Source organism: Leucoraja erinacea, chromosome 25, assembly GCF_028641065.1.
Source record: "Leucoraja erinacea ecotype New England chromosome 25, Leri_hhj_1, whole genome shotgun sequence".
NCBI classification, from domain to species: Eukaryota; Metazoa; Chordata; class Chondrichthyes; order Rajiformes; family Rajidae; genus Leucoraja; species Leucoraja erinaceus.
In genome coordinates, this window is record NC_073401.1 from 28161527 (window position 1) to 28182448 (window position 20922).

General features: G+C 53.2%; 1 protein-coding gene across 4 annotated transcripts; it reads right to left on the reverse strand.

The window, feature by feature from the left end:
* Nucleotides 1-1221: 1221 nt before the first annotated feature.
* On the reverse strand, nt 1222-17420 carry LOC129709192 (ubiquitin carboxyl-terminal hydrolase 30-like). 4 transcript variants are annotated; one of them, XM_055655377.1, is made up of 12 exons: nt 17265-17420; nt 16478-16660; nt 15091-15194; nt 14495-14593; nt 13328-13373; nt 10217-10311; nt 9936-9995; nt 8398-8484; nt 6973-7047; nt 5617-5839; nt 4674-4782; nt 1222-2699 (listed from the first exon to the last, which is right to left on the reverse strand). In XM_055655377.1, exons 1-12 carry the CDS (start codon nt 17380-17382, stop codon nt 2435-2437), a joined length of 1464 nt encoding a protein of 487 aa, XP_055511352.1. In that variant the 5' UTR covers nt 17383-17420; the 3' UTR covers nt 1222-2434. The 4 variants fall into 4 exon arrangements, with proteins under 4 accessions (XP_055511352.1, XP_055511350.1, XP_055511354.1 ...); XM_055655375.1 differs by having other exon boundaries at nt 15091-15197; XM_055655379.1 differs by lacking the exon at nt 14495-14593.
* Between the last annotated feature and the right edge of the window lie 3502 nt (nt 17421-20922).

Genomic DNA, 20922 nt, shown 5'->3' on the forward strand with positions numbered 1-20922 from the left:
CTCTGGACCGAAGGAATGGGTGACGTTTCAATGACGGTGACGGGGTCTCGACCCGAAACGTCTCCCGTTTATTTTTCTCCAGAGATGCTGCCTGACCCGCTGAGCTACTCCAGCGTTTTGTATCTGTCCTTACTTTCAATTCCTATTCCATTGCCTTGAGCAGAAAAGTCTGGACTAGGTTCAGCTTGGGGAAGAGCGAGTGTTATGGGGAGAAGGCCGGCTTCCTAGTTTGGAAATAAAAGAAAAAAAAAAAATCAGGGCAAAGGTTAGCCTGGGGGTCGGCAACCTGTGGCCCACGGGCTGGATTCAGCCCGTAACCCAAAATCATCGGCCCACAGGTATATTTTGGTTTCAATTTGTTTTCACGACCTGGGCGCTACATCCAGTCCCGGGGCAGGCGAGCTGATCTGGGAACTGCAGAAAACTAACTGAAAACCACATGAAAACGAATGCAAAAAACACCAAGTGTCACACTATGGCGATAGACGTGGCCTGCCATCCGCTCACAGACATGGGTCCTAGCCCGTATGCAGAATAAGGTTGCCAGCCCCTGCCTCAGATTTTAGAGATACAGCGTGGAAACAGACCCATCCACACCCAGCCCAGCGATTATCCTCTACACTAGCAGTATCCTACACACGGACAATTTACAGAGGCCAATTAACCTACAAACCTGCAGCGGGCAGCACTTAAAACTACAAACCGGCTGTGTCTATACTTGGACCACAAGGGCCCCGAGGTTTGGTCGCCAGATTAACAAGCCGGTGTGCAGGGGAGCACAGACACAACATGTTGGAGTTACTCAGCGGGACAGGCAGCATCTCTGGATAGTAGGAATGGGTGACGTTTCGGGTCGAGACCCTTCTTCAGACCTCTCGACCCGAAACGTCACCCATTCCTTCTACCCAGAGATGCTGCCTGACCCGCTGAGTTACTCCAACATTGTGTGTCTATCTTCAATGTAAACCGGCATCTGCAGTTCCTTCCTACGCAACCTACAAACTTGTTTGTCTTTGGAGTGTGAGTGTGGGGTGGGGGGGAATAAACCGGAGCACCTGGAGAAAACCCACAGGTCACGGGGAGAATGTACAAACTCCGTACAGACCGCACCCGTAGTCAGGATGAAACCCGGGTCTCCGGCACTGTGAGGCAGCAGCTCTACCGCTGCGCCACCACTTTAAAAGTTTCTAAAGTTAAAAAAAATAAACTTGCCTCCAAATCTCCAGATTTGACGCTCATGAACGTTTTATTACATTTCCGCTTAACAAATTCATTAAAACACTTGTAAAGCACTTTCATCGTGTCAGATATATGTGCGTACATTGGGTTAGTGCAAAAGTTGCTTTCGTTTCTGAAGTTTCTCATTTACACAATCAGAACTTCACATTATTTTCTCACAAAGGTATTAAAAAAATCAAACGTGTATAAACGTTTTCATTTCCCCCCTTCCCCCATTCTCATGTACAGTGAACACAGACACAGGCGAACCTTGTGGAGATTGATGGGTGCACCAAGGGCGAAGGCAAGGGTCAACATTGGTGGGTGTCCGCTCCACAAGGTGCAGGCGGGTCCGAATTACGTGGCCTGGCGATCGGCCTTTTCCCGTTCCCTTCACACTTCTCCTGGATCAGACCCTTCCTGTTGCTCACCCCCGATTCACTTTGGAGATACGGAGCAGAAACGGGCCCTTCGGCCCATCGAGTCCGTCTGCTCTGACCAGCGATCACCATACACACCATGTCCCAACCCAAAAGACTCCACAGGGCATGCCAATTTCTTTGATTGGTTGGAATGTACAGCATGGAAACAGGCCCTTCGGCCCAACGAGTCCATGCCGACCACCGTTCGCGCCAGTCCTGTGTTATCCCATTTTCACGTCCACTCCCGATTTGCAGAGGGCCAATTAACCCGTAGACCCGCACGTCTTTGGGACGCGGGAGGAAACCGGAGCCACCAGAGAAAACCCACGCGGTCACAGGGAGAACGTGCAAACTCCGTACAGACAGCACCGAGGTCAGGATGGTACCCCGGGTCTCGGGCGCTGTAAGGCAGCAACTCTACCCGCTGTGCCACTGTCCCGCCCCAATAATATTCACCAGGTGGCAACCCACGCAGCAACGTGCAAAGTCCACACACACACACACACACAGCGCCCAAGGTCAGGATCGAACCGAGGTCTCTGGAGCTGTGAGTCAGCAGCTCTTCCACTGTGCTAATATGATGTCAAGAGAGCTCTCAGCTAGTTCAAACAGTCAAAGTCCACATATATACAACATTCTGGAGCCGTTTGATTTACGCGCTTTGGTTCACTGCAGATACTGAAGCAGACGCCACCACCAGCTCGGCAATAATCAGGTCCCATCTCTTCAGAAGTTCACCTCCCTTTCAACGGTGAAGCTGGCAAAGTCCCTCCGCCGTGCGACTCGCCGCACACTTACTTGCCCAGTACGAGCTCGCGGCTGGCGTGCCGGGCCAGAGGCGGGACCCGCTCGTAGAAGAGGAGGTAGGCGTTGGAGGCTTGCACCTCCTGCAGGCTGGCCCTGCGCACGGTGTCGTCCGAGATCCAGGTCCACTGGCTGCTCAGCGCCAGCGGGTTCTTGGAGGTGGAGGGCGAGCGGCGGTAGGTGACAAAGTGACCCGAGTGGACGTCCCCGTGGTGGACCACCACCGACATCAGGCGGAACGAGTACACCGGCGACCTGTAGGGGGCGTGAGGGCAGGAAGTCTGTACTGGGAGGAATGGCCCGCCCCCTCGTGGTCACAGGGAGAACGTGCAAACTCCACACAGATAGACACGCACACACGCAGACACACACACACACACACATGGACACACACAGATACACACGGATACACACAGATACACACGGACACACACACGGACACACACAGACACACACGCACACACAGATACACACGGACATACACATACACACACACACAGATACACATGGACATACACATACACACACACACAGATACACATGGACACACACACAGATACACACGGACACACAGATACACATGGACACACACAGACACACACACACACACAGATACACATGGACACACAGAGATACACACGGACACACAGATACACATGGACACATACACACAGATACACACGGACACACACACAGATACACATGGACACATACACACAGATACACACGGACACACACACAGATACACACGGACACACACACAGACACACACACACACACACACACAGATACACACACACACACACAGATACACACGGACACACACATACACACACACACACACACACACACACAGATACACACGGACACACACACACACAGATACACATGGACACACACACAGATACACACGGACACACACACACAGACACACACAGACACACACACACACACACAGACACACACACACACAGACACACACACACACACACAGATACACATGGACACACACACAGATACACACGGACACACACACAGACACACAGATACACATGGACACACACACAGATACACACGGACACACACAGACACACAGATACACACAGACACACAGATTCACACAGACACACAGATACACACGGACACACAGATACACATGGACACACACACATACACACACAGATACACATGGACACACACGCACACACACAGACACACACACACACACACACACACACATGGGGACACACAAAGACACACACACACACCGGCTCTACCAGCTGCACCACCCTCAATAATATTCACCCGGAGGAAACCCACGCGGTCACAGGGAGAACGTGCAAACTCCACCCGAAACGTTACCCATTCCTTCTCTCCAGAGATGCTGCCTGACCCGCTGAGTTACTCCAGCTTTTTGTGTCTACCATCTCCTTACCCCCTTCAAATATAAGACAGGCACAAAAAGCTGGTCAGGCAGCATCTCTGGAGGAAAGGAATATGTGACGTCTCGGCTCGAGACCCTTCTTCAGATATGGTTTGCTGCTGAGCTGCAGCCAGCGGTCCTGAGCTCCCATCTACCTCATTGGAGATCCTTCTTTCATCGGACTTCGCTGGGATGTATCTTGTTCTTGGCCCATACTCCTCTAAACCTGTCCTATCCATGTATCTGTCCACATGTCTCTTAAACGTTGGGATAGCACCTGCAACATTATGATAGTGCCTGCTCATGCAATGCAAACAATCTTGGCTCATACCTTCCCTCTTTTGATCTGTGGCCTTTGTCCAACCATCTACCTATTGCTATCCCCCCCCCCCCCCCCCCACCTCACCTGTATCCACATTACTTCCCAGATTTTGTCCTGCCCCTCCTCTCTTCCAGCTTTCTCCCTACCACACGACTCTCAGTCTGAAGAAGGGTCCATAGGACACAGGACTGGACTTAGGCCATTCAGCCCATTGAGTCTGCCCCGCCATTTGGTCATAGCTGTGATCTATTTGCCTTTCTCGACCCCGTTCTCCTGCCTTCTCGCCCAAACCGGAAACGTCACCAGCCCGTGTTCTCCAGAGATGCTGCCTGTCCCGCTGAGTTACTCCAGTGTTCTGGGTCTATTTTTGATGCGGTAACACGTTTGAATGAACCCGTAATTTTATTTTGACATATGGAACAATATTGGGGGATGGAGTTGGAGGGGAGAGAGGGGGCGGAAGAGAAATATTAAATGGACTCACGAGTAACTTGCAGTGCCAATGGACGGTGTAGTGGTTAAAGATGACAGCAGGGATGATGAACATGCTCCATTTGCCATGGGCATTTTAGCAAGGCTGGGTAGAGTTGACCCTGCATGGAATCACAGAAGACCTCCTTTACACTTTGTCCCTCTCACCTTAAAGGTACTCCCACTTGCCTTGGACACTTCCACCCCCGGGATAAAGGTCCTTCTAGTCTAGGAAACACCCAGTCCGTGCCGGCCAGCGATCCCCGCACGCTGACAATATCCTGCACGCACTAGGGGCCGATTTACATTTTATACCAAACCAATTAACCTACAAGCCTGCACGCCTTTGGAGTGTGGGAGGAAACCGAAGATTTCGGAGAAACCCCACGGGGAGAACGTACAAACTCCGTACAGACAAGCACCCGTAGTCGGGATCGGACCCGGGCCTCTGGCGCTGTGAGGCAGCAACTCTACCGCTGAGCAACTGTGCTACCCCCACCCCTCATCCACCTGCGCTGCTAGGAATAGAGTCCCAGCCTGCTCAACCTCTCCCTGTAGCTCAGGGCTTAGAGCAGGCTCGAAGGGCCGAATGGCCTACTCCTGCACCTAATTTCTAGGGCGGCACGGTAGGGTTGCCTCCTTACAGCGCCAGACACCCAGGTTCGATCCTGACCTAGGGTGCTGTCTGCGAGGAGTTTGCACGTTCTCCCAGTGACCGCGTGACTTATCTTCGGGTGCTTCGGTTTCCCCCCACACTCCAAAGACGTGCGGGTTTGTAGGTTGTTCGACTTCTGTAACTTGTCCCTGGTGTGTGTCGGATAGAATTAGTGTAGGGGGGGGTCGTGATCGCTGGTCGGTGCGGGCTCGATGGGCCGAAGGGCCTGTATCTCTCTCTCTCTCGTCTAAAGTCCGGTAAATCTCTGCAGCTTGACAATGTGACGGTGGGCGGTGCGTACCTGGTTTGCTCAGCAGGGCTGCCTCCAGCATACACGGCAGACTGCCGGTGCTGGCCGCTCGGCTCAGCCGCCGCTGCCCGTGCCGCCGCCACGCCGGCCCGCGGTACTTGTAGGCGTCGAGCGAGAGGAACTCGCTGAACTGCACGTGCTCGTTGCGCTTCAGAGGGCTCCCCTGGCTGGACCAGGACAGTCGTTGCAGGTGGATGCACAGGCACTGCGGGAGCTCACAACAAGAAGAGTCAGCACAGGTTAGTTTTACAGTCTAGAGACACAGCGCGCAAACAGGCCCTTCGGCCCACCGAGTCCGCGCCGACCAGCCATCCCCGCAAACCAACATTATCCAACACACACAATTTTACATTTATGCCAAGCCAATTAACCTACAAACCACCAGACACAAAATATTGGAGAATCTCAGCGGGTGAGGCAGCAGCTATGGAGAGAAGGAAGAAGGGTCTCGACCCGAAACGTCGCCAATTCCTTCTCTCCATAGATGCTGCCTCACCCACTGAGTTTCTCCAGCATGTGTCTACCTTCGAATTTACAATAGACAATAGGTGCAGTAGGCCATGCGGCCCTTCGAGCCAGCACCACCATTCAATGTGATCATGGCTGATCATCCACAATTAGTACCCCGTTCCTGCCTTCTCCCCCTATCGCCCGACTCCGCTATTTTTAAGTCCAATCTAGCTCTCTCTTGAAAGTTTCCAGGGAACCGGCCTCCACCGCCCTCTGAGGCAGAGAATTCCACACACTCACCACTCTCTGTGTGTAAAAGTGTTTCCTCATCTCCGTTCTAAATGGCTTACCCCTTATTCTTAAACTGTGGCCCCTGGTTCTGGACTCCCCCAACATCGGGGACATGTTTCCTGCCTCTAGCTTATCTTATATGTTTCAATAAGATTCCCTCTCATCCTTCTAAATTCCAGAGTATACAAGCCCAGCCGCTCCATTTACCAGCATCTGCAGTTCTTTCTTAAACCTACAAACCTGTACGTCTTTGGAGTGTGGGAGGAAACCGAAGATCTCGGGGAAAACCCACGCGGTCATGGGGAGAATGCACAAACCCCGTACAAGCAAGCACCCCTAGTCGGGATCGAACCCCAGTCTCTGCCGCTGCGAGGCAGCAACTCTACTGCTGCGCCACAGTTCTTGATTAGTTATGGGTGTCAGGGGTTATGGGGAGAAGGCATGAGAATGGGGCTGGGAGGGAGAGATCGATCAGCCATGACTGAACGGCGGAGTAGAGTCGATGGGCCGAATGGCCCGATTCTGCTCCTATCACTTCTGACTTTGCACTGGACTCGGCAGCTATCAACATCCAAAAGCAATTTGCGATCACGGACACAAGCCCACCTTGCCGATCTTCAGCTGTTTGATGAAGGTTGTCCGATGGCTTCCTGGAATCCAACCACTCTGCTTCCCCTCGACCTGATTTAGTGAAAGAACAGAAAGAGTTCCCAGAATTTAAAAGAGAGAGATATAAATATAAATTAAAATCTATGGTGAGTGTATTTTAAATATGAGATATATAGAGTCATACAGCGTGGAAACAGGCCCTTCGGCCCAACTTGCCCATGCTGTCCAACATGTCCCATCTACACAAGTCCCACCTTTCTGCATTTGGCCCATATCCCTCTAAACCTGTCCTATCCATGTGCCTGTTCAAATGTTGTGATAGGCCCTGCCTCAACTACCTCCTCCGGCAGCTCGTTCCATACACCCACCACCCTTTATGTAAAAAAGTGGCCCTCTAGGTTCCTATTAAACCTACCCCTGGCGGGGGGGGGGGGGAGATGGGGGAGATAGGACTGTGTATTCGCCCTATCTTTTCCTCTCAAGATCTTATACATCTCTGGAAGATCACCCCTCATCATCCAGCTCTCTCTCTACCGAATAGAGTTCCAGCCTGCTCAACCTCTCCCTGTAGTTCAGGCCCTCGAGTCCTGGCAACAACCTCGTCATATCTATAAATAAATAAATGTTCCAAATATGTCTGGAGTGTGTGTGTGTGAGAAAGAGAGAGCGTGGGTGAGCGAGGGAGAGAGGGGGCGAAGGAGAAAGGGAGAGAGGGAGAGGGAGAGAGAGTGAGGGAGAGGGAAGAAGGGAGGGAGAGAGGGGGAGGGAGGGGGAGAAGAGGAGGGAGGAGAAGAGGAGGAGGAGGGTGAGAGAGAGGGAGGGAGGGAGAGAGATAGAGAGAGGGGGATAGGGAGGGAGAGAGATATAGAGAGGGAGGTAGAGAGAGAAGGGGGTCGATAGAGGGGAGAGGGAGGGGAGTAGAGAGAAAGAGAGAAAGGCGAGAGAGAGGAGGAGAGAGGGAGGAGAGAGAGGGAGGGAGAGTGAGAGAGACAGAGGGAGAGAGGGAGGGAGGGAGGGAGAGGGAGAGAGGAGTAGAGGAGGGAGAGAGGGGAAGTGAGAGTGAGGGAGAGAGGGGGTGAGTGAGAGGGGGTGGGTGAGAGGGGGAGGAGGAGGGAGATAGGGGGAGAGTGAGTGATTGTGTGATCTACATGGTTGCATCATACAACATTGGGCCTGGAAGGCCAAGTGAAGCCTCTACATTTTTAGCAACTGTGAATTTGAAGGATAGAGGTTGGTGCCAGCAATGTGCCGGCTCTTGTGTACTGCCCCAGTGTCATGTAGCACTCTTACACGTATGTATTGAGGAATGATTGTGCTCTTGAATGGAAAGATTTTGCTGAATTGTATGCAGAAAAATGGTGTTTCACTGTGTCGAGGCCCGTGTGTCAATGAAGCACCGCTGAACCATCGGGCTGCATTTACCTTGCTGCAGTTCTCACACGTCACGTCCTTGATGGACTCTGTAGAGATGAAGTGTTGTAGACAAAGATCCAGCGTCACGGGTCGACCCTGCAAGGGATAAATGGTGGATAAATGAGTTTAGAGATACAACAAGGAAACAGGCCCTTTGGCACACTGAGTCCACACCGACCATCGATCACCCGTTCACACTAGTTCTATGCTCTCGTGGACATTTTTCATCATGTTGAAACATCTTCACGAGTCTTCCCGAGTACCTGCCGTTAGCGTTACGAGTCGTTAAGAGACGTCCCTGAGCTCCGATGTACCCGCTACGTTCATTCTCCGTGCTTACCACAAGTTTGATTTTTTTTAAACTCGGGAGAGCTCTTGGAATGAACTCGTACAGTGGCACAGGGCTTTAAGCTATGGCTAATGATAGCAAGTGAGCCTTCTCTGACAATGTATCTATCTGTTCTTTTGCCCTTAGGATCCCAAGGGCACCGTGTACAAGAATGATCCCAGGAATGAGTGTGTTAACATATGATGAGCACTTGGCGGCACTGGGCCTGCATTCGCTGGAGTTTAGAAGAATGAGGGGGGACCTCATTGAGTAGTGACCGGCCTGGATGTAGTGGATGTGGAGGGGATGTTTCCACTAGTGGGAGAGTCTAGAACTAGAGGTCACAGCCTCAGGATTAAACAACGTTCCTTTAGGAAGGAGATGGGGAGGAATTTCTTTAGCCAGAGGTTGGTGAATCTGTGGAATTCTTTGCCACAGAAGGCTGTGGAGGCCAAGTCAGTGGATATTTTGAAGGCAGGGATAGATAGATTCTTGATTAGTACGGGTGTCAGAGGTTACGGGGAGAGGACAAGAGAATGGGGTTAGGAGGGAGAGATAGATCAGCCATGATTGAATGGCAGAGTAGACTTGGTGGGCCGAATGGCCTAATTCTGTTCCTATCATAACCTTATGGCATGTATACGACAATGCCCTTCTCATTCCTTCCTCAGCCCCACCATTCTGTCTACTCCAGCTGACATTTTTCAGGATTAAATCCCACCCCCATATTTTCTTAAAGATACGCCATGGAATCAGGCCCTTCGGCCCATTTAGTCCACGCCGAACATCGATCAACCGTTCACACTAGTTCTACGTTATCCCGCTTAATCATGCTGGCAAAGAAAACAACGCAAAAAGCTGGAGTGACTCGGTGGGACAAGCAGCATCTCTGGAGAGAAGGAACGGGTGACGTTTCGGGTCGAGACCTCGCGGGCAGATCCGTCCCCACAGCCATCTTCTGCGGCCGACTTTGCGGGCCGGTATCTCACCCCCCCCCCCCCCCCCCCGTGACCCCCCCAATACGGCAAGGCTCTGGAAGCACGGGGTGCGGAAAAATCGGTGGTGGACCTGGACATGATACAAGCCGTGACCTCTGTTGTTCCGGCAAAACACAGACAATACGGCAAGGCTCTGGAAGCACGGGTGCCGGAAAATCGGTGGTGGACCTGGACATGATACGAAACAACGGAGTCTTCAACGTGCGGGCTGTACTACGTACCCAGGTCACCGCGGGAATGGTGAGGGAGAGGCTGTCGAACGTGTCGTATCGGACAGGACTCTGCAGAGAAGAGGCGCAGTTTGTACAAGATTAGAATCATGGCTACCAAACAACTTTATTTATCCCCGGAGGGAAATTGATTTACAACAACACAACAAGATACAGGAAAATAAACAAAACTACTTGGTAACGGAACTAAAGTGACGTGCGGAGATCCTTGTGCAAAAGATTGGGTTCGAGGGGAACAAAAGGGGGGGGGGGGGGGGGGGGGGCTCACCCACCTGCTGTTCACACTGTTTACACACCATGTTACTGGTTAGCCGACCATGGAAAGGGTGCTGGGATTTCCACGGGCTCGGTGGCAGCAGCAGAGGACCTTGAACAGGAAAGATATCAATGAGCAGGGGAAAGCAAACAAGAACGAGGCAGGGAATACTCGGCAGGTCAGGCAGCACCTCGGGGAGAAACAGTTCAAGGACCTTGCCAGAAAATCAGGGCAGCACGGTGGCGCAGCGGTAGAGTTGCTGCCTCACGGCGCCACAGACCCTGGTTCGATCCCGACTACGGGCACTGTCTGCACGGAGTTTGTACGTTCTCCCCGTGACCTGCATGGGTCTTCTCCGAGTGCTCCGGTTTCCTCCCACACTCCAAAGGTTTGTAGATTGGTTGGCTTTAGTAAAGATTATAAATTGTCCCTAATGTGTGGGAAACATTAGATGACACAACAGTGGTGAGACTCATCAGCGGAGATGATCAAACAATGCACAGGGAGGAAGTGAAACAACTAGTGGACTGGTGCGGCAACAACAATTTAGCATTAAACGTCGACAAAACAAAGGAGATGATTGTCGACTTCAGGAGGGCGCAGCCAAAACACACACCCCTCAACATCAGTGGCACCACGGTGGAGAGAGTGGAGAGCATAAAGTTCCTCGGAGTGCAAATTACAGACAGTCTCACCTGGTCCAGGAACAACACTCCCTACCAACATCCTCAGGACTTTTTACAGGGGCACGGTGGAATCTGTACTCACGTGCTGCATAAACAAGTGGTACTCTAACTGTAACTGCTCAGACAGGAAGGCTCTGCAGAAGGTAGCGAGGGGAGCAGAAAGGATCATTGGCGTCTCCCTACCCTTGGTACAAGAACTGTTCCAGAGCCGCTGTCTGAAAAAAGCTCTGAGAATAGCTAAGGACAAAGTGCACCCCCTCCACACACATCTGGATCTCCTGCCATCAGGCAAGAGATACCGTAGCATCAAAGCCCGGACTACCAGACTGCTAAACAGCTTCCTGCCACAGGCTGTGAGGCTGCTAAACAGTCACTCCACCTGATTCTGCTGCTTTGCACTGACAATTTAATAACTCTGGTACTGGCCACTCAAATCAGTTGCCCTGGACATTTTAATGACTGTTTTTACTGTATTTTAATGTTGCTGTTTTACCTGCTTTTAATTGTTTATACTGTTTCATCAGGGACTGGATTGTTTTTACTGTTATTATGTGTGAAATGTTTAAGTTTCATGTGCGATGCTCTGGTATTCCCAGGGAAACATCTTCTCATTTTGCACTGTAAAATGGTTGCTTTGCAAGATGACAACAAAGGTTGATTGATTGATTGATTGATTGATTGAAAGTGCTAGTGTACGGGGATCGCTGGTCAGCGTGGGCTCGGTGGGCCGAAGGGCCCATTTCTGCGCTGTATCTCTAAACTAAACTAAAAAATCGTGGGCTGAAGGGCCTGTTCCTGTTCTATCAACAAAAGTCTCAGACCAGAAATGTTAACTGATGATTTTCCACAGATGATGCCTGACCTGCTGAGTGTTTCCAGCACTTTTTTGTTCGAATTTAGATTTCTAGCATCTGCAGTTTTTAGTTTAGTTTAGTTGAGAGATACAGCGCAGAAACAGACCCTTCGGCCCACCGAGACCGTGCCGACCAGCGATCCCCGCACATTAACACAGTCTTACGCAAACTAGGGGCAATTAACCTACATACCTGTATGTCTTTGGAGTGTGAGAGGAAACCGAAGATCCCGGAGAAAACCCACGCAGGTCACGGGGAGAACGTACAGACAGCGCCCGTGGTCAGGATCGAACCCGGGTCTCCGAAGTTGCGAGCGCTGTAAGGCAGCAACTCTACCGCTGCGCCAATGTTCTAATTTTCAATTGGCAAGGGGCGCCACGGTGGCGCAGCTGGTAGTGCCGCTGCCTCACACCACCGGAGACCCGGGTTCCATCGTCAACTGGAGTGCTGTCAGAGTGGAGTTTGCACGTTCTCCCCGCCAACTGTCTGGGTTTTCTCCGGGTGCTCCTGTTTCCTCCCACGCTCCAAAGAGAGAGGTGCAGGTGTGTGGGTTAATTGGCCCTTTGTGAATTGCCCCTATTGTGAAGGGAGTGGATGAGAAAGTGGGATAACATAGAACTAGTGTGTACAGGTGACCGATGGGTTAGCGTGGATCCAGTTTGGCCGAGGGGCCTGTTTCCACGCTGTATCTCGGAGCTAAACGAAGGGAAAGTTGAGCAAGAGGGAACTCCAAAGCAGTATTGTCTACGAAAAGGCTCAAATCAACTTCAGAAAGAAAGCAAAAAAAATCAGCAGGCAATAATGAAGATGATACCATCGAAACAATGAACAATGGTGTGTGCAGTTGTAATCTTTCGATGGTGTATCGATAGGAAGGCCATTCTTGCTATTGAGGGAGTGCAGCGTAGGGTTTACAAGGTTAATTCCCGGAATGACGGGACTGTCACATGCTGAGAGAATGGAGCGGCTGGGCTTGTACACTCTGGAGTTTAGAAGGATGAGAGGCCATCTCATTGAAACATATAAGATTATTAAGGGCTTGGACACGCTAGAGGCAGGAAACATGTTCCAGATGTTGGGGGAGTCCAGAACCAGGGGCCATAGTTTAAGAATAAGGAATAAACCATTTAAAACGGAGACGAGGAAACACTTTTTCTCACAGAGAGTGGTGAGTCTGTGGAATTCTCTACCTTAGAGGGCAGTGGAGGCAGGTTCTCTGGATGCTTTCAAGAGAGAGCTGGATAGGGCTCTTAAAGATAGTGGAGTCAGGGGATATGGGGAGAAGGGAGGAACGGGGTACTGATTACATTGAATGGTGGTGCTGGGTCAAATGGCCTGCTCCTACACCTATTGTCTATTGTCACCCGGAAGAAACCCACCTCCCACACAACGCTGAGAACTACATTCTGTACCCTGTACCTTCCCCTTTCCTCGTTCCATTGTACTTGAGTTTGACTTGAGTCTGTTTATGTGTGGCGTTAACACATCTGATGTGGAGAGCGTGCAAAACAGAGCTAAACAGGTAAGAAACCTAAAGCTGAAGCTAAACCATGTCGCCGCGGAAAGTTTTCTGACTCAGATTCTTACCCCGGCTCCTGCAGCTGGGCTGGCTGCCCTCTGATGCTGGTGGGGTCTACAAAAGGCAAGGAGAGAGAGCACGATTATCCAGCCTGCTGGAGTCTGAAGGAGGGTCTCGACCCGAAACGTAACCCATTCCTTTTCTCTACAGATGCAGCCTGACCCACTGGGATTCGCCAGCATTTTGTGTCTACCTTCGGAGAGCATGTTCAATTATCCCCGGTGTGCAGGATAGTGTTAGGGCCGCACTGGGTGCTGTCTGTACAGAGTTTGCACCTTCTCCCCGTGACCTGCGTGGGTTTTCTCCGAGTGCTCTGGATTCCCCCTCACCCCAAAGACGAGTGTGTTTGTAGGTTAATTGCCTTTGGTATCATTGTCGGTGCAGGAGTAGGCCATTCGGCCCTTCCAGCCAAATTTGACCATTCAATATGATCACGGTTGATCATCCAGAATCAGGATGATCCTGCTTTCTCCCCATATCCCTTGATTCCCTTCGCCCTAAGAGCTATATCTAACTCTCTCTTGAAAACATCTGCAGGTTCAGCAGTGATGGGTCCAGTCCCAGAATAACTGTCACTGGATCCGCTTTGCTCTCAGGTCTTTGACTCGGTGGAAGAAGCTGCAGGGAACAAATGCTTCAACGCTCTGTCTCACAACTAAACTAAATACAATCCCAGTTTAACGCTGCTAGATTAGTTTTTATTTAATTCTTGCACTATATTGCTGTTTCTTAATTTATCAAACTGTTTGGTTGTTTATCACATTATGTGTTGAGTGCCACGTTTACAGCCCGCTGTGCTGCTGCCGCTGTCGTTGCTGCACGTAGGATTTTCCGTGTTGCGTTTCAGGACATGTGGCAATAAAGCAGTCACGTTGGCGCAGCGGTAGAGTTGCTGCCTCACAGCGCTTGAGACCCGGCCTCGATCCCGACTACAGGTGCTGTCTGTACGGAGTTTGTACGTTCTCCCCGTGGATTTTCTCCGAGATCTTCGGTCTCCCCCCGCACTCCAAAGACATGCAGGTTTGCGGGCTAATTGGCTTGGTGTAAATTGTAAATCGTCCCTAGTGTGTGTAGGATAGTGTTAGTGTGCGGGGATCGCTGGTCGGCGCGGACTCGGCGGGCCGAAGGGCCTGTTTCCGGCCACGCTGTCTCTCTAAACTAAACTGAAACTTTACCTCCAGAGAGTGAACATCGAACAGGTGGGCGACTTGTGGCTGGCGGTCCCGCTCATCCTCCAGGGCCGAGGTGAGCACGTGGAACAGCTCGTGGGCATCCTGGGGGGGCAGAGGGGAAGGGCAGTCAAGCCAAGGGCTGTACGTGGTGGGAAATCAGCACCTTCTCCCGTGACAGGAAACAAAGCGCGGAGCAGTGTGGCAGGGACGGGCGGTCTTTGCCAAATCACTGCCCGTAGACAGACAATAGACAATAGGTGCAGGAGTAGGCCATTCTTTGTCACTTTGTTGGTGACCTTTATGTGGTGACTGTTTGCATACATACGGTCATAAGTGATAGGAGAAGAATTAGGCCATTCGGCCCATCAAGTTTACTCCCCCATTCAATCGTGGCTGATCTATCTCTCCCTCCTAACCCCATTCATCTGCTTTCTCCGCGTAACCCGACACCCGTACCAATCAAAGACAAGAAAGGTTTAGGGGGTAATGGGCCAAACGCAGGCGGGCGGGCGGGACTCGTGGTTGGCATGTGCAAGTTGGGCGGAAGGGCCTGTTTTCTGCGCTGTATCACTCTGCGGCTTTACAGCCCTGGTGCTTACCTGCTCTTCGAAGGACGACATTTGCCACTTGTACATCCGCAACACCTCCAGGAGGCTCCCCGCATCCACCACGTCCTCCGACGTCTCGCCGGTGCCGGATAATACTGCTAGCAGAGGAGACAATGACAACCAACAATGGACCATTGTGGGCCCCACCTTTCCTTGATCATCCTTACTTTCTGCACATCTTCCATTCCTCTCTCCCAAGTACTATCTACATCTCACGTCCCCCTCTCCCCATGACCCTCAGCCTGACCAAGGGTCCCGACCCGAAACGTCGCCTGTTCCTTCTCCCCAGAGATGCCGCCTGTCCCGTTGAGTTACTCCAGCCTTTTGTGTCTGTCTTCGGTTTCAACCTGACCCTTTGATCTTTTTTTTCACACTTTACCCTTCCATATCTCTGTGTCTCCCTCTCCCCTGACTCTTAGTCCGAAGAAGGGTCCCTCGACCCGAAACGTCACCCACCCCTTCTCGCCAGAGTTGGTGCCTGACCCGTTGAGTTGCTCCAGCATTTCGTGTCTGACTTCAAGGTGAAGATCAGTTGCAAGGAGTTGCCTCAGCACCCTCTTGGCAAGAGACGGTGAAAAGAATTATCAGTTAGGATCGGAGGTCTTAGGAGTAGAATTAGGCTTCTCGGCCTATCGATTCTACTCCGCCATTCAATCATAGAAATATAGAAAATAGGTGCAGGAGGAGGCCATTCGGCCCTTCGAGCCATCACCGCCATTCATTGTGATCATGGCTGATTGTCCCCAATCAATAACCCGCGCCTGCCTTCTCCCCATATCCCATGATTCCACCAGCCCTTAGAGCTCTATCTAACTCTCTCTTAAATCCATCTAGTGATTTGGCCTCCACTGCCCTCTGTGGCAGGGAATTCCACAAAATCACAACTCTCTGGGTGAAAACGGTTTTTCTCACCTTCTCAGTCTTAAATGGCCTCCCCTTTATTCTAAGACTGTGGTCCCTGGTTCTGGACTCGCCCAACATTGGGACCATTTTTCCTGCATCTAGTTTGTCCAGTCCTTTTATAAGTTTCTATAAGATCCCCCTCATCCTTCTAAACTCCAGTGAATACAAGCCTAGTCTTTTCAATCTTTCCTCATATGACAGTCCCGCCATCCCAGGGGGCAATCTCGTGAACCTACGCTGCACTGTCTCAATCACAAGGATGTCCTTCCTGAAATTCCTCAAATCATGGCTGATCTATCTCTCCCTCTCAAGCCCATTCTCCTGCCTTCTCCCCATAACCCCCGACACCCGTACTAATCAAGAATCTTATCAATCTCCGCCTTGAAAGTACCCATTGACTTGGCCTCCACAGACGTCTGTGGCGACGAGCTCCACAGATTCACCACCCTCTGCTGCTCCTGGTTTGTAGACTCACCTCGGAGTAATCGGTGGAGGGTGACGGAGAGGTAGGGGCTGCGTTCCTCCAGGGAAGCGTCCAGACGGTAGCGAGTGGTGAAGTCCCCGAGCCAGCGGACGAAGGAGGGGCAGGCGGACAGCCCCTGCAGCAGGGAGTTCATGAAGCAGGTGTTGCCCAGGTTGAGGAGGCCGGGGACCAGCCCTGGAACACAGCAAGGGCCAAGGGCCGGTCAATAACTCGAGCTCAACCACGGCCGGTCACAGCGAACACGGGACGGTTCAACGATCGGCCCACAATGATTGGAAACACGAGGCCTTGTCTCCTCTCACCCCTCGGGCAAAAGGGTGCGGACCAGGGCTGGGCCTCGACGGGGTTTCGGGCATCGGGCAGCTAGGGTGGAGGCTACTGCAGCGTGGAGTCCCATGCAACCCTTTTCCCCTCGTGGTTCAACAGACCCGCCAGCCGTCTGGTTGGGGCTGAAGATGTTCTGGTTGGGTTGCTCCTGGGCTTGGCCATCACAGCGCCAGGCGGAAGAGGGCTCTGCCCGAGCCGGCTGCCCGCCCCTTTTCCGGGGTTACGTCCGCAACTGGGTGGTACGAGAGAGGGACTACGCGCTGTCCACGGGCACCGTGGGGGATTTCCGGGACCGCTGGGCACCGCGGGGGGGTTGAATACATCTTGGACAAGGACTGTAACATAGTTGTATTATAGTTTATCCTTGTAAAAAAAGTTACAGGGCAGCGTGCAACACTGGGAGAGGGGCGGACGGGGAGGGTCGCGTCGGTAGCACTGCTGGTACACGTACCTCTCCGGCGCTTCTTCCTATCGGTAATCGGCCCCCACAACACGTAGATACTCGCTGCCAGGGCGGCGGCAATCCCCCCGATGACACCCCAGTTCCTCAGCATTCTGCCTCTGCGCATTTAGACCACACAAGCCGGTTTAGATATTGGACGCTGTCCATGGTCAACTTACTTCCCCCCCGCTCCAGCCTCACTCAGCACCAAAGGTACTAGAGGAGCCAAAAATCATAGAATGCATATGGTCCAGAAACCTTTCATTGCGCCTACCGGTCGACCATATTATACGCAATTTTCCTTTTTGTTTAAAAAAAAAGTAGCACATTATTATAAACAGAGATCATAGAAGGCTAAGTTAGACCAAGATAAACTCCTGCAAAACCCAATGGACTGACGTGGATTAAACTGCGAGACGCATAGCGGAAGTCGGAGTCTTATTCCCAAAATGGCGGCAGTTCCACTCCGTTGCGTACTACAGGTCAGTCCATTGGTTTTTGTAAGAGTGGTCTATCTTACTCCTCTAGTATCTTTGCTCGGCATGGTTTAGTTTTGTTTATGGTCACGTCATATTCACCTCAACCTTTGCACCAGAAAACAACGATGACCTTGTTGTACTGTATTTAGTTTAGTTATTCCCCTCTCTCCCGTCTCACTTTCCAACCCCCCCTCCCTCCTCTATCCTCTCTCTCCCCCTACCCTCTATCCTCCTCAACCCACCCCGCTCTCCCTCAGCCTCTCCCCTCCATCTTCCCCACCCTCCACTCCTCCCCCTCTCCTCCCTTCCCCTCTTCTCCAAGCACCCCTTCACTTATTTCCCCCTCCGCTCCTACTCATTTCCTCCACCCCCACACCATCCCTCCGCTCTTTTTTTCCTCTCCCACACACCCCCTCCATCCCTCTATCCTATCCCCAACCCTTCCTGCTCCACCCCCCTCACTATCCTGCCCTCCCCTCCGTCTCTCCCATCTTCTCTCACCCTCCCTCCCTGCCATCCTTCTCACCTCCTTCGCCAACGCCCTCTCCCCTCTCTCTCCTCCCTCAACCTCCTCAGCCACCTCCCCTCCAACATCCACTCGGTTACCTCCCTCCCCCGCCATCTCTCTCTCCCCATCCCTATTTCACTCTCCTTCCTCCACCCTTCCCCTCCACCTTCCTCGCCCAGCACCCTTCTTCACCCCCTCATTCCTCCTCTCCCTCTCTCTTTCTCTTTCCCCTCCCCCATCTCTCTCTCCCTCCCTCCCTGCTATACCTGCATGCTTACTTTCATTGACTGATGTACAAGGACCCCCAGATCCCGTTGTACTTCCACTTTTCCCAACTTGATTCCATTCAGATAATCATCTACCTTCCTGTTTTTGCTACCAAAGTGGATAACCTCACATTTATCCACATTAAACTTCATCTGCCATGTATCTGCCCACTCCCTCAACCTGTCCAAGTCACCCTGCATTCTCATAGCATCCTCCCCCTCTTCCTCCACTCTGACCCTGCATTCTCCTAGCGTCTTCCCCCTCCCTCCCTCCTCTCCTCCACTCTCATCCTGCATTGTCGTAGCGTCTTCCCCCTCCTTCCCTCTCCTCTCCTCCACACTCACCCTGCATTCTCATGGCATCCTCCCCCCTCTCTTCCACTCTCACCCTGCATTGTCGTAGCGTCTTCCCCCTTCCTCCCTCCTCATTCACCCTGCATTCTCATAGCGTCCTCCCCCTCCCTCCATCCTCTCCTCCACTCTCACATCACCCTGCATTCTCCTAGCGTCTTCTCCCTCCCTCCCTCCTCCACACTTACCTCACCCTGCATTCTCATAGCATCTTCTCCCTCCTTCCTCTCCTCTCACTCACCTCACCCTCATTCTTACAGCATCTCACCCCCTCCCTCCCTCCTCTCCTCCACACTCACCCTGCATTCTTATAGCATCTTCCCCTCCCCTCCTCCTCCACACACTCACCTCACCCTGCATTCTTATAGCATCTTCTCCCTTCTTCCTCTCCTCCACACTCATCTCACCCTGCATTCTCCTATCGTCTTCCCCCTCTCTCTCCATTCACTTCACCCTAGCATTCCTATAGCATCTTCCCCCTCCCTCCTTCCTCTCCTCCACACTCACCTCACCCTGCATTCCTATAGCGTCTTCCCCCTTCCTCCCTCCTCTCCTCCACACTCACCTCACCCTGCATTCTCCTAGCATCTCCCTCCCTCTCCTCTCCTCCACACTCACCTCACCCTGCATTCTCCTATCGTCTCCCTCCCTCTCCTCTCCTCCACACTCACCTCACCCTGCATTCTCCTATCAACTTCCCCCTTCTTCCTCTCCTCCACACTCACCTCACCTTGCATTCTTATAGCATCTTCCCCCTTCTTCCTCTCCCTCCACACTCATCTCACCCTGCATTCTCATAGCAGCTTCCCCCCCCCTCCTCCCTCCTCTCCTCCACACTCACTATACATCTTCCTCCCCCCCTCCCTCCAGCAATCCCCACACTCAGCCCTGCTCCCCGGGCTGAGCGCGGCCTCCCCCGGGCCCGCCTCGCATCCCCGACCCCGACCCCGGGCCCTGTTGCAGCAGCAGCGCCGTCGCCCCGCCCACACCCACGCCGGCCGGTGACGGAGGGAGGGGGCACCGGCAGCGGCCCCTGGTGGTGGGAGGCGGCGCTGTCACTGCCGTCCAACAGCGGCCCCTGGTGGTGGGAGGCGGCGCTGTCACTGCCGTCCAACAGCGGCCCCTGGTGGTGGGAGGCGGCGCTGTCACTGCCGTCCAACAGCGGCCCCTGGTGGTGGGAGGCGGCGCTGTCACTGCCGTCCAACAGCGGCCCCTGGTGGTGGGAGGCGGCGCTGTCACTGCCGTCCAACAGCGGCCCCTGGTGGTCGGGAGGCGGCGCGGCTACGTGTCACCCCACAGCGGCCCCTGCTGGCACGGAGGATCCACTGCTACTGCCGTCCAACAGCGGCCCCACGTGGCCGGGAAGTAGCACTGTCACTGGCCCCCATCCACCCCCCCCCTGGGTGGCCGGGAACTGTCACTGCCGCCCCCCCCCCAACCCGCCAGCGCCGCCTTGTGGCACGGAGCTGCCACTACTATAGTCGTTCATCAGCGCCCCCCGGTGGCCGGGGCGATCCACTGCTGCTCCCCTCAGCCAGAGATGTCTCCAAAGCCATCATGGTCCCTCCACCATGGTCCCACCACCCTGGTCCCTCCACCATGGTCCCTCCACCATGGTCCCTCCACCATGGTCCCACCACCCTGTCCCCTCCACCCTGGTCCCACCACCCTGGTCCCACCACCCTGCTCCCTCCACCCTGGTCCCACCACCCTGGTCCCTCCACCATGGTCCCACCACCGTGGTCCCATCACCCTGGTCCCTCCACCATGGTCCCACCACCATGGTCCCTCCACCATGGTCCCTCCACCCTGCTCCCTCCACCCTGGTCCCACCACCCTGGTCCCACCACCCTGGTCCCACCACCCTGGTCCCTCCACCATGGTCCCACCACCTTGGTCCCACCACCCTGGTCCCTCCACCATGGTCCCACCACCCTGGTCCCACCACCCTGGTCCCTCCACCATGGTCCCACCACCCTGGTCCCACCACCCTGGTCCCTCCACCATGGTCCCTCCACCATGGTCCCACCACCCTGGTCCCACCACCCTGGTCCCTCCATCAT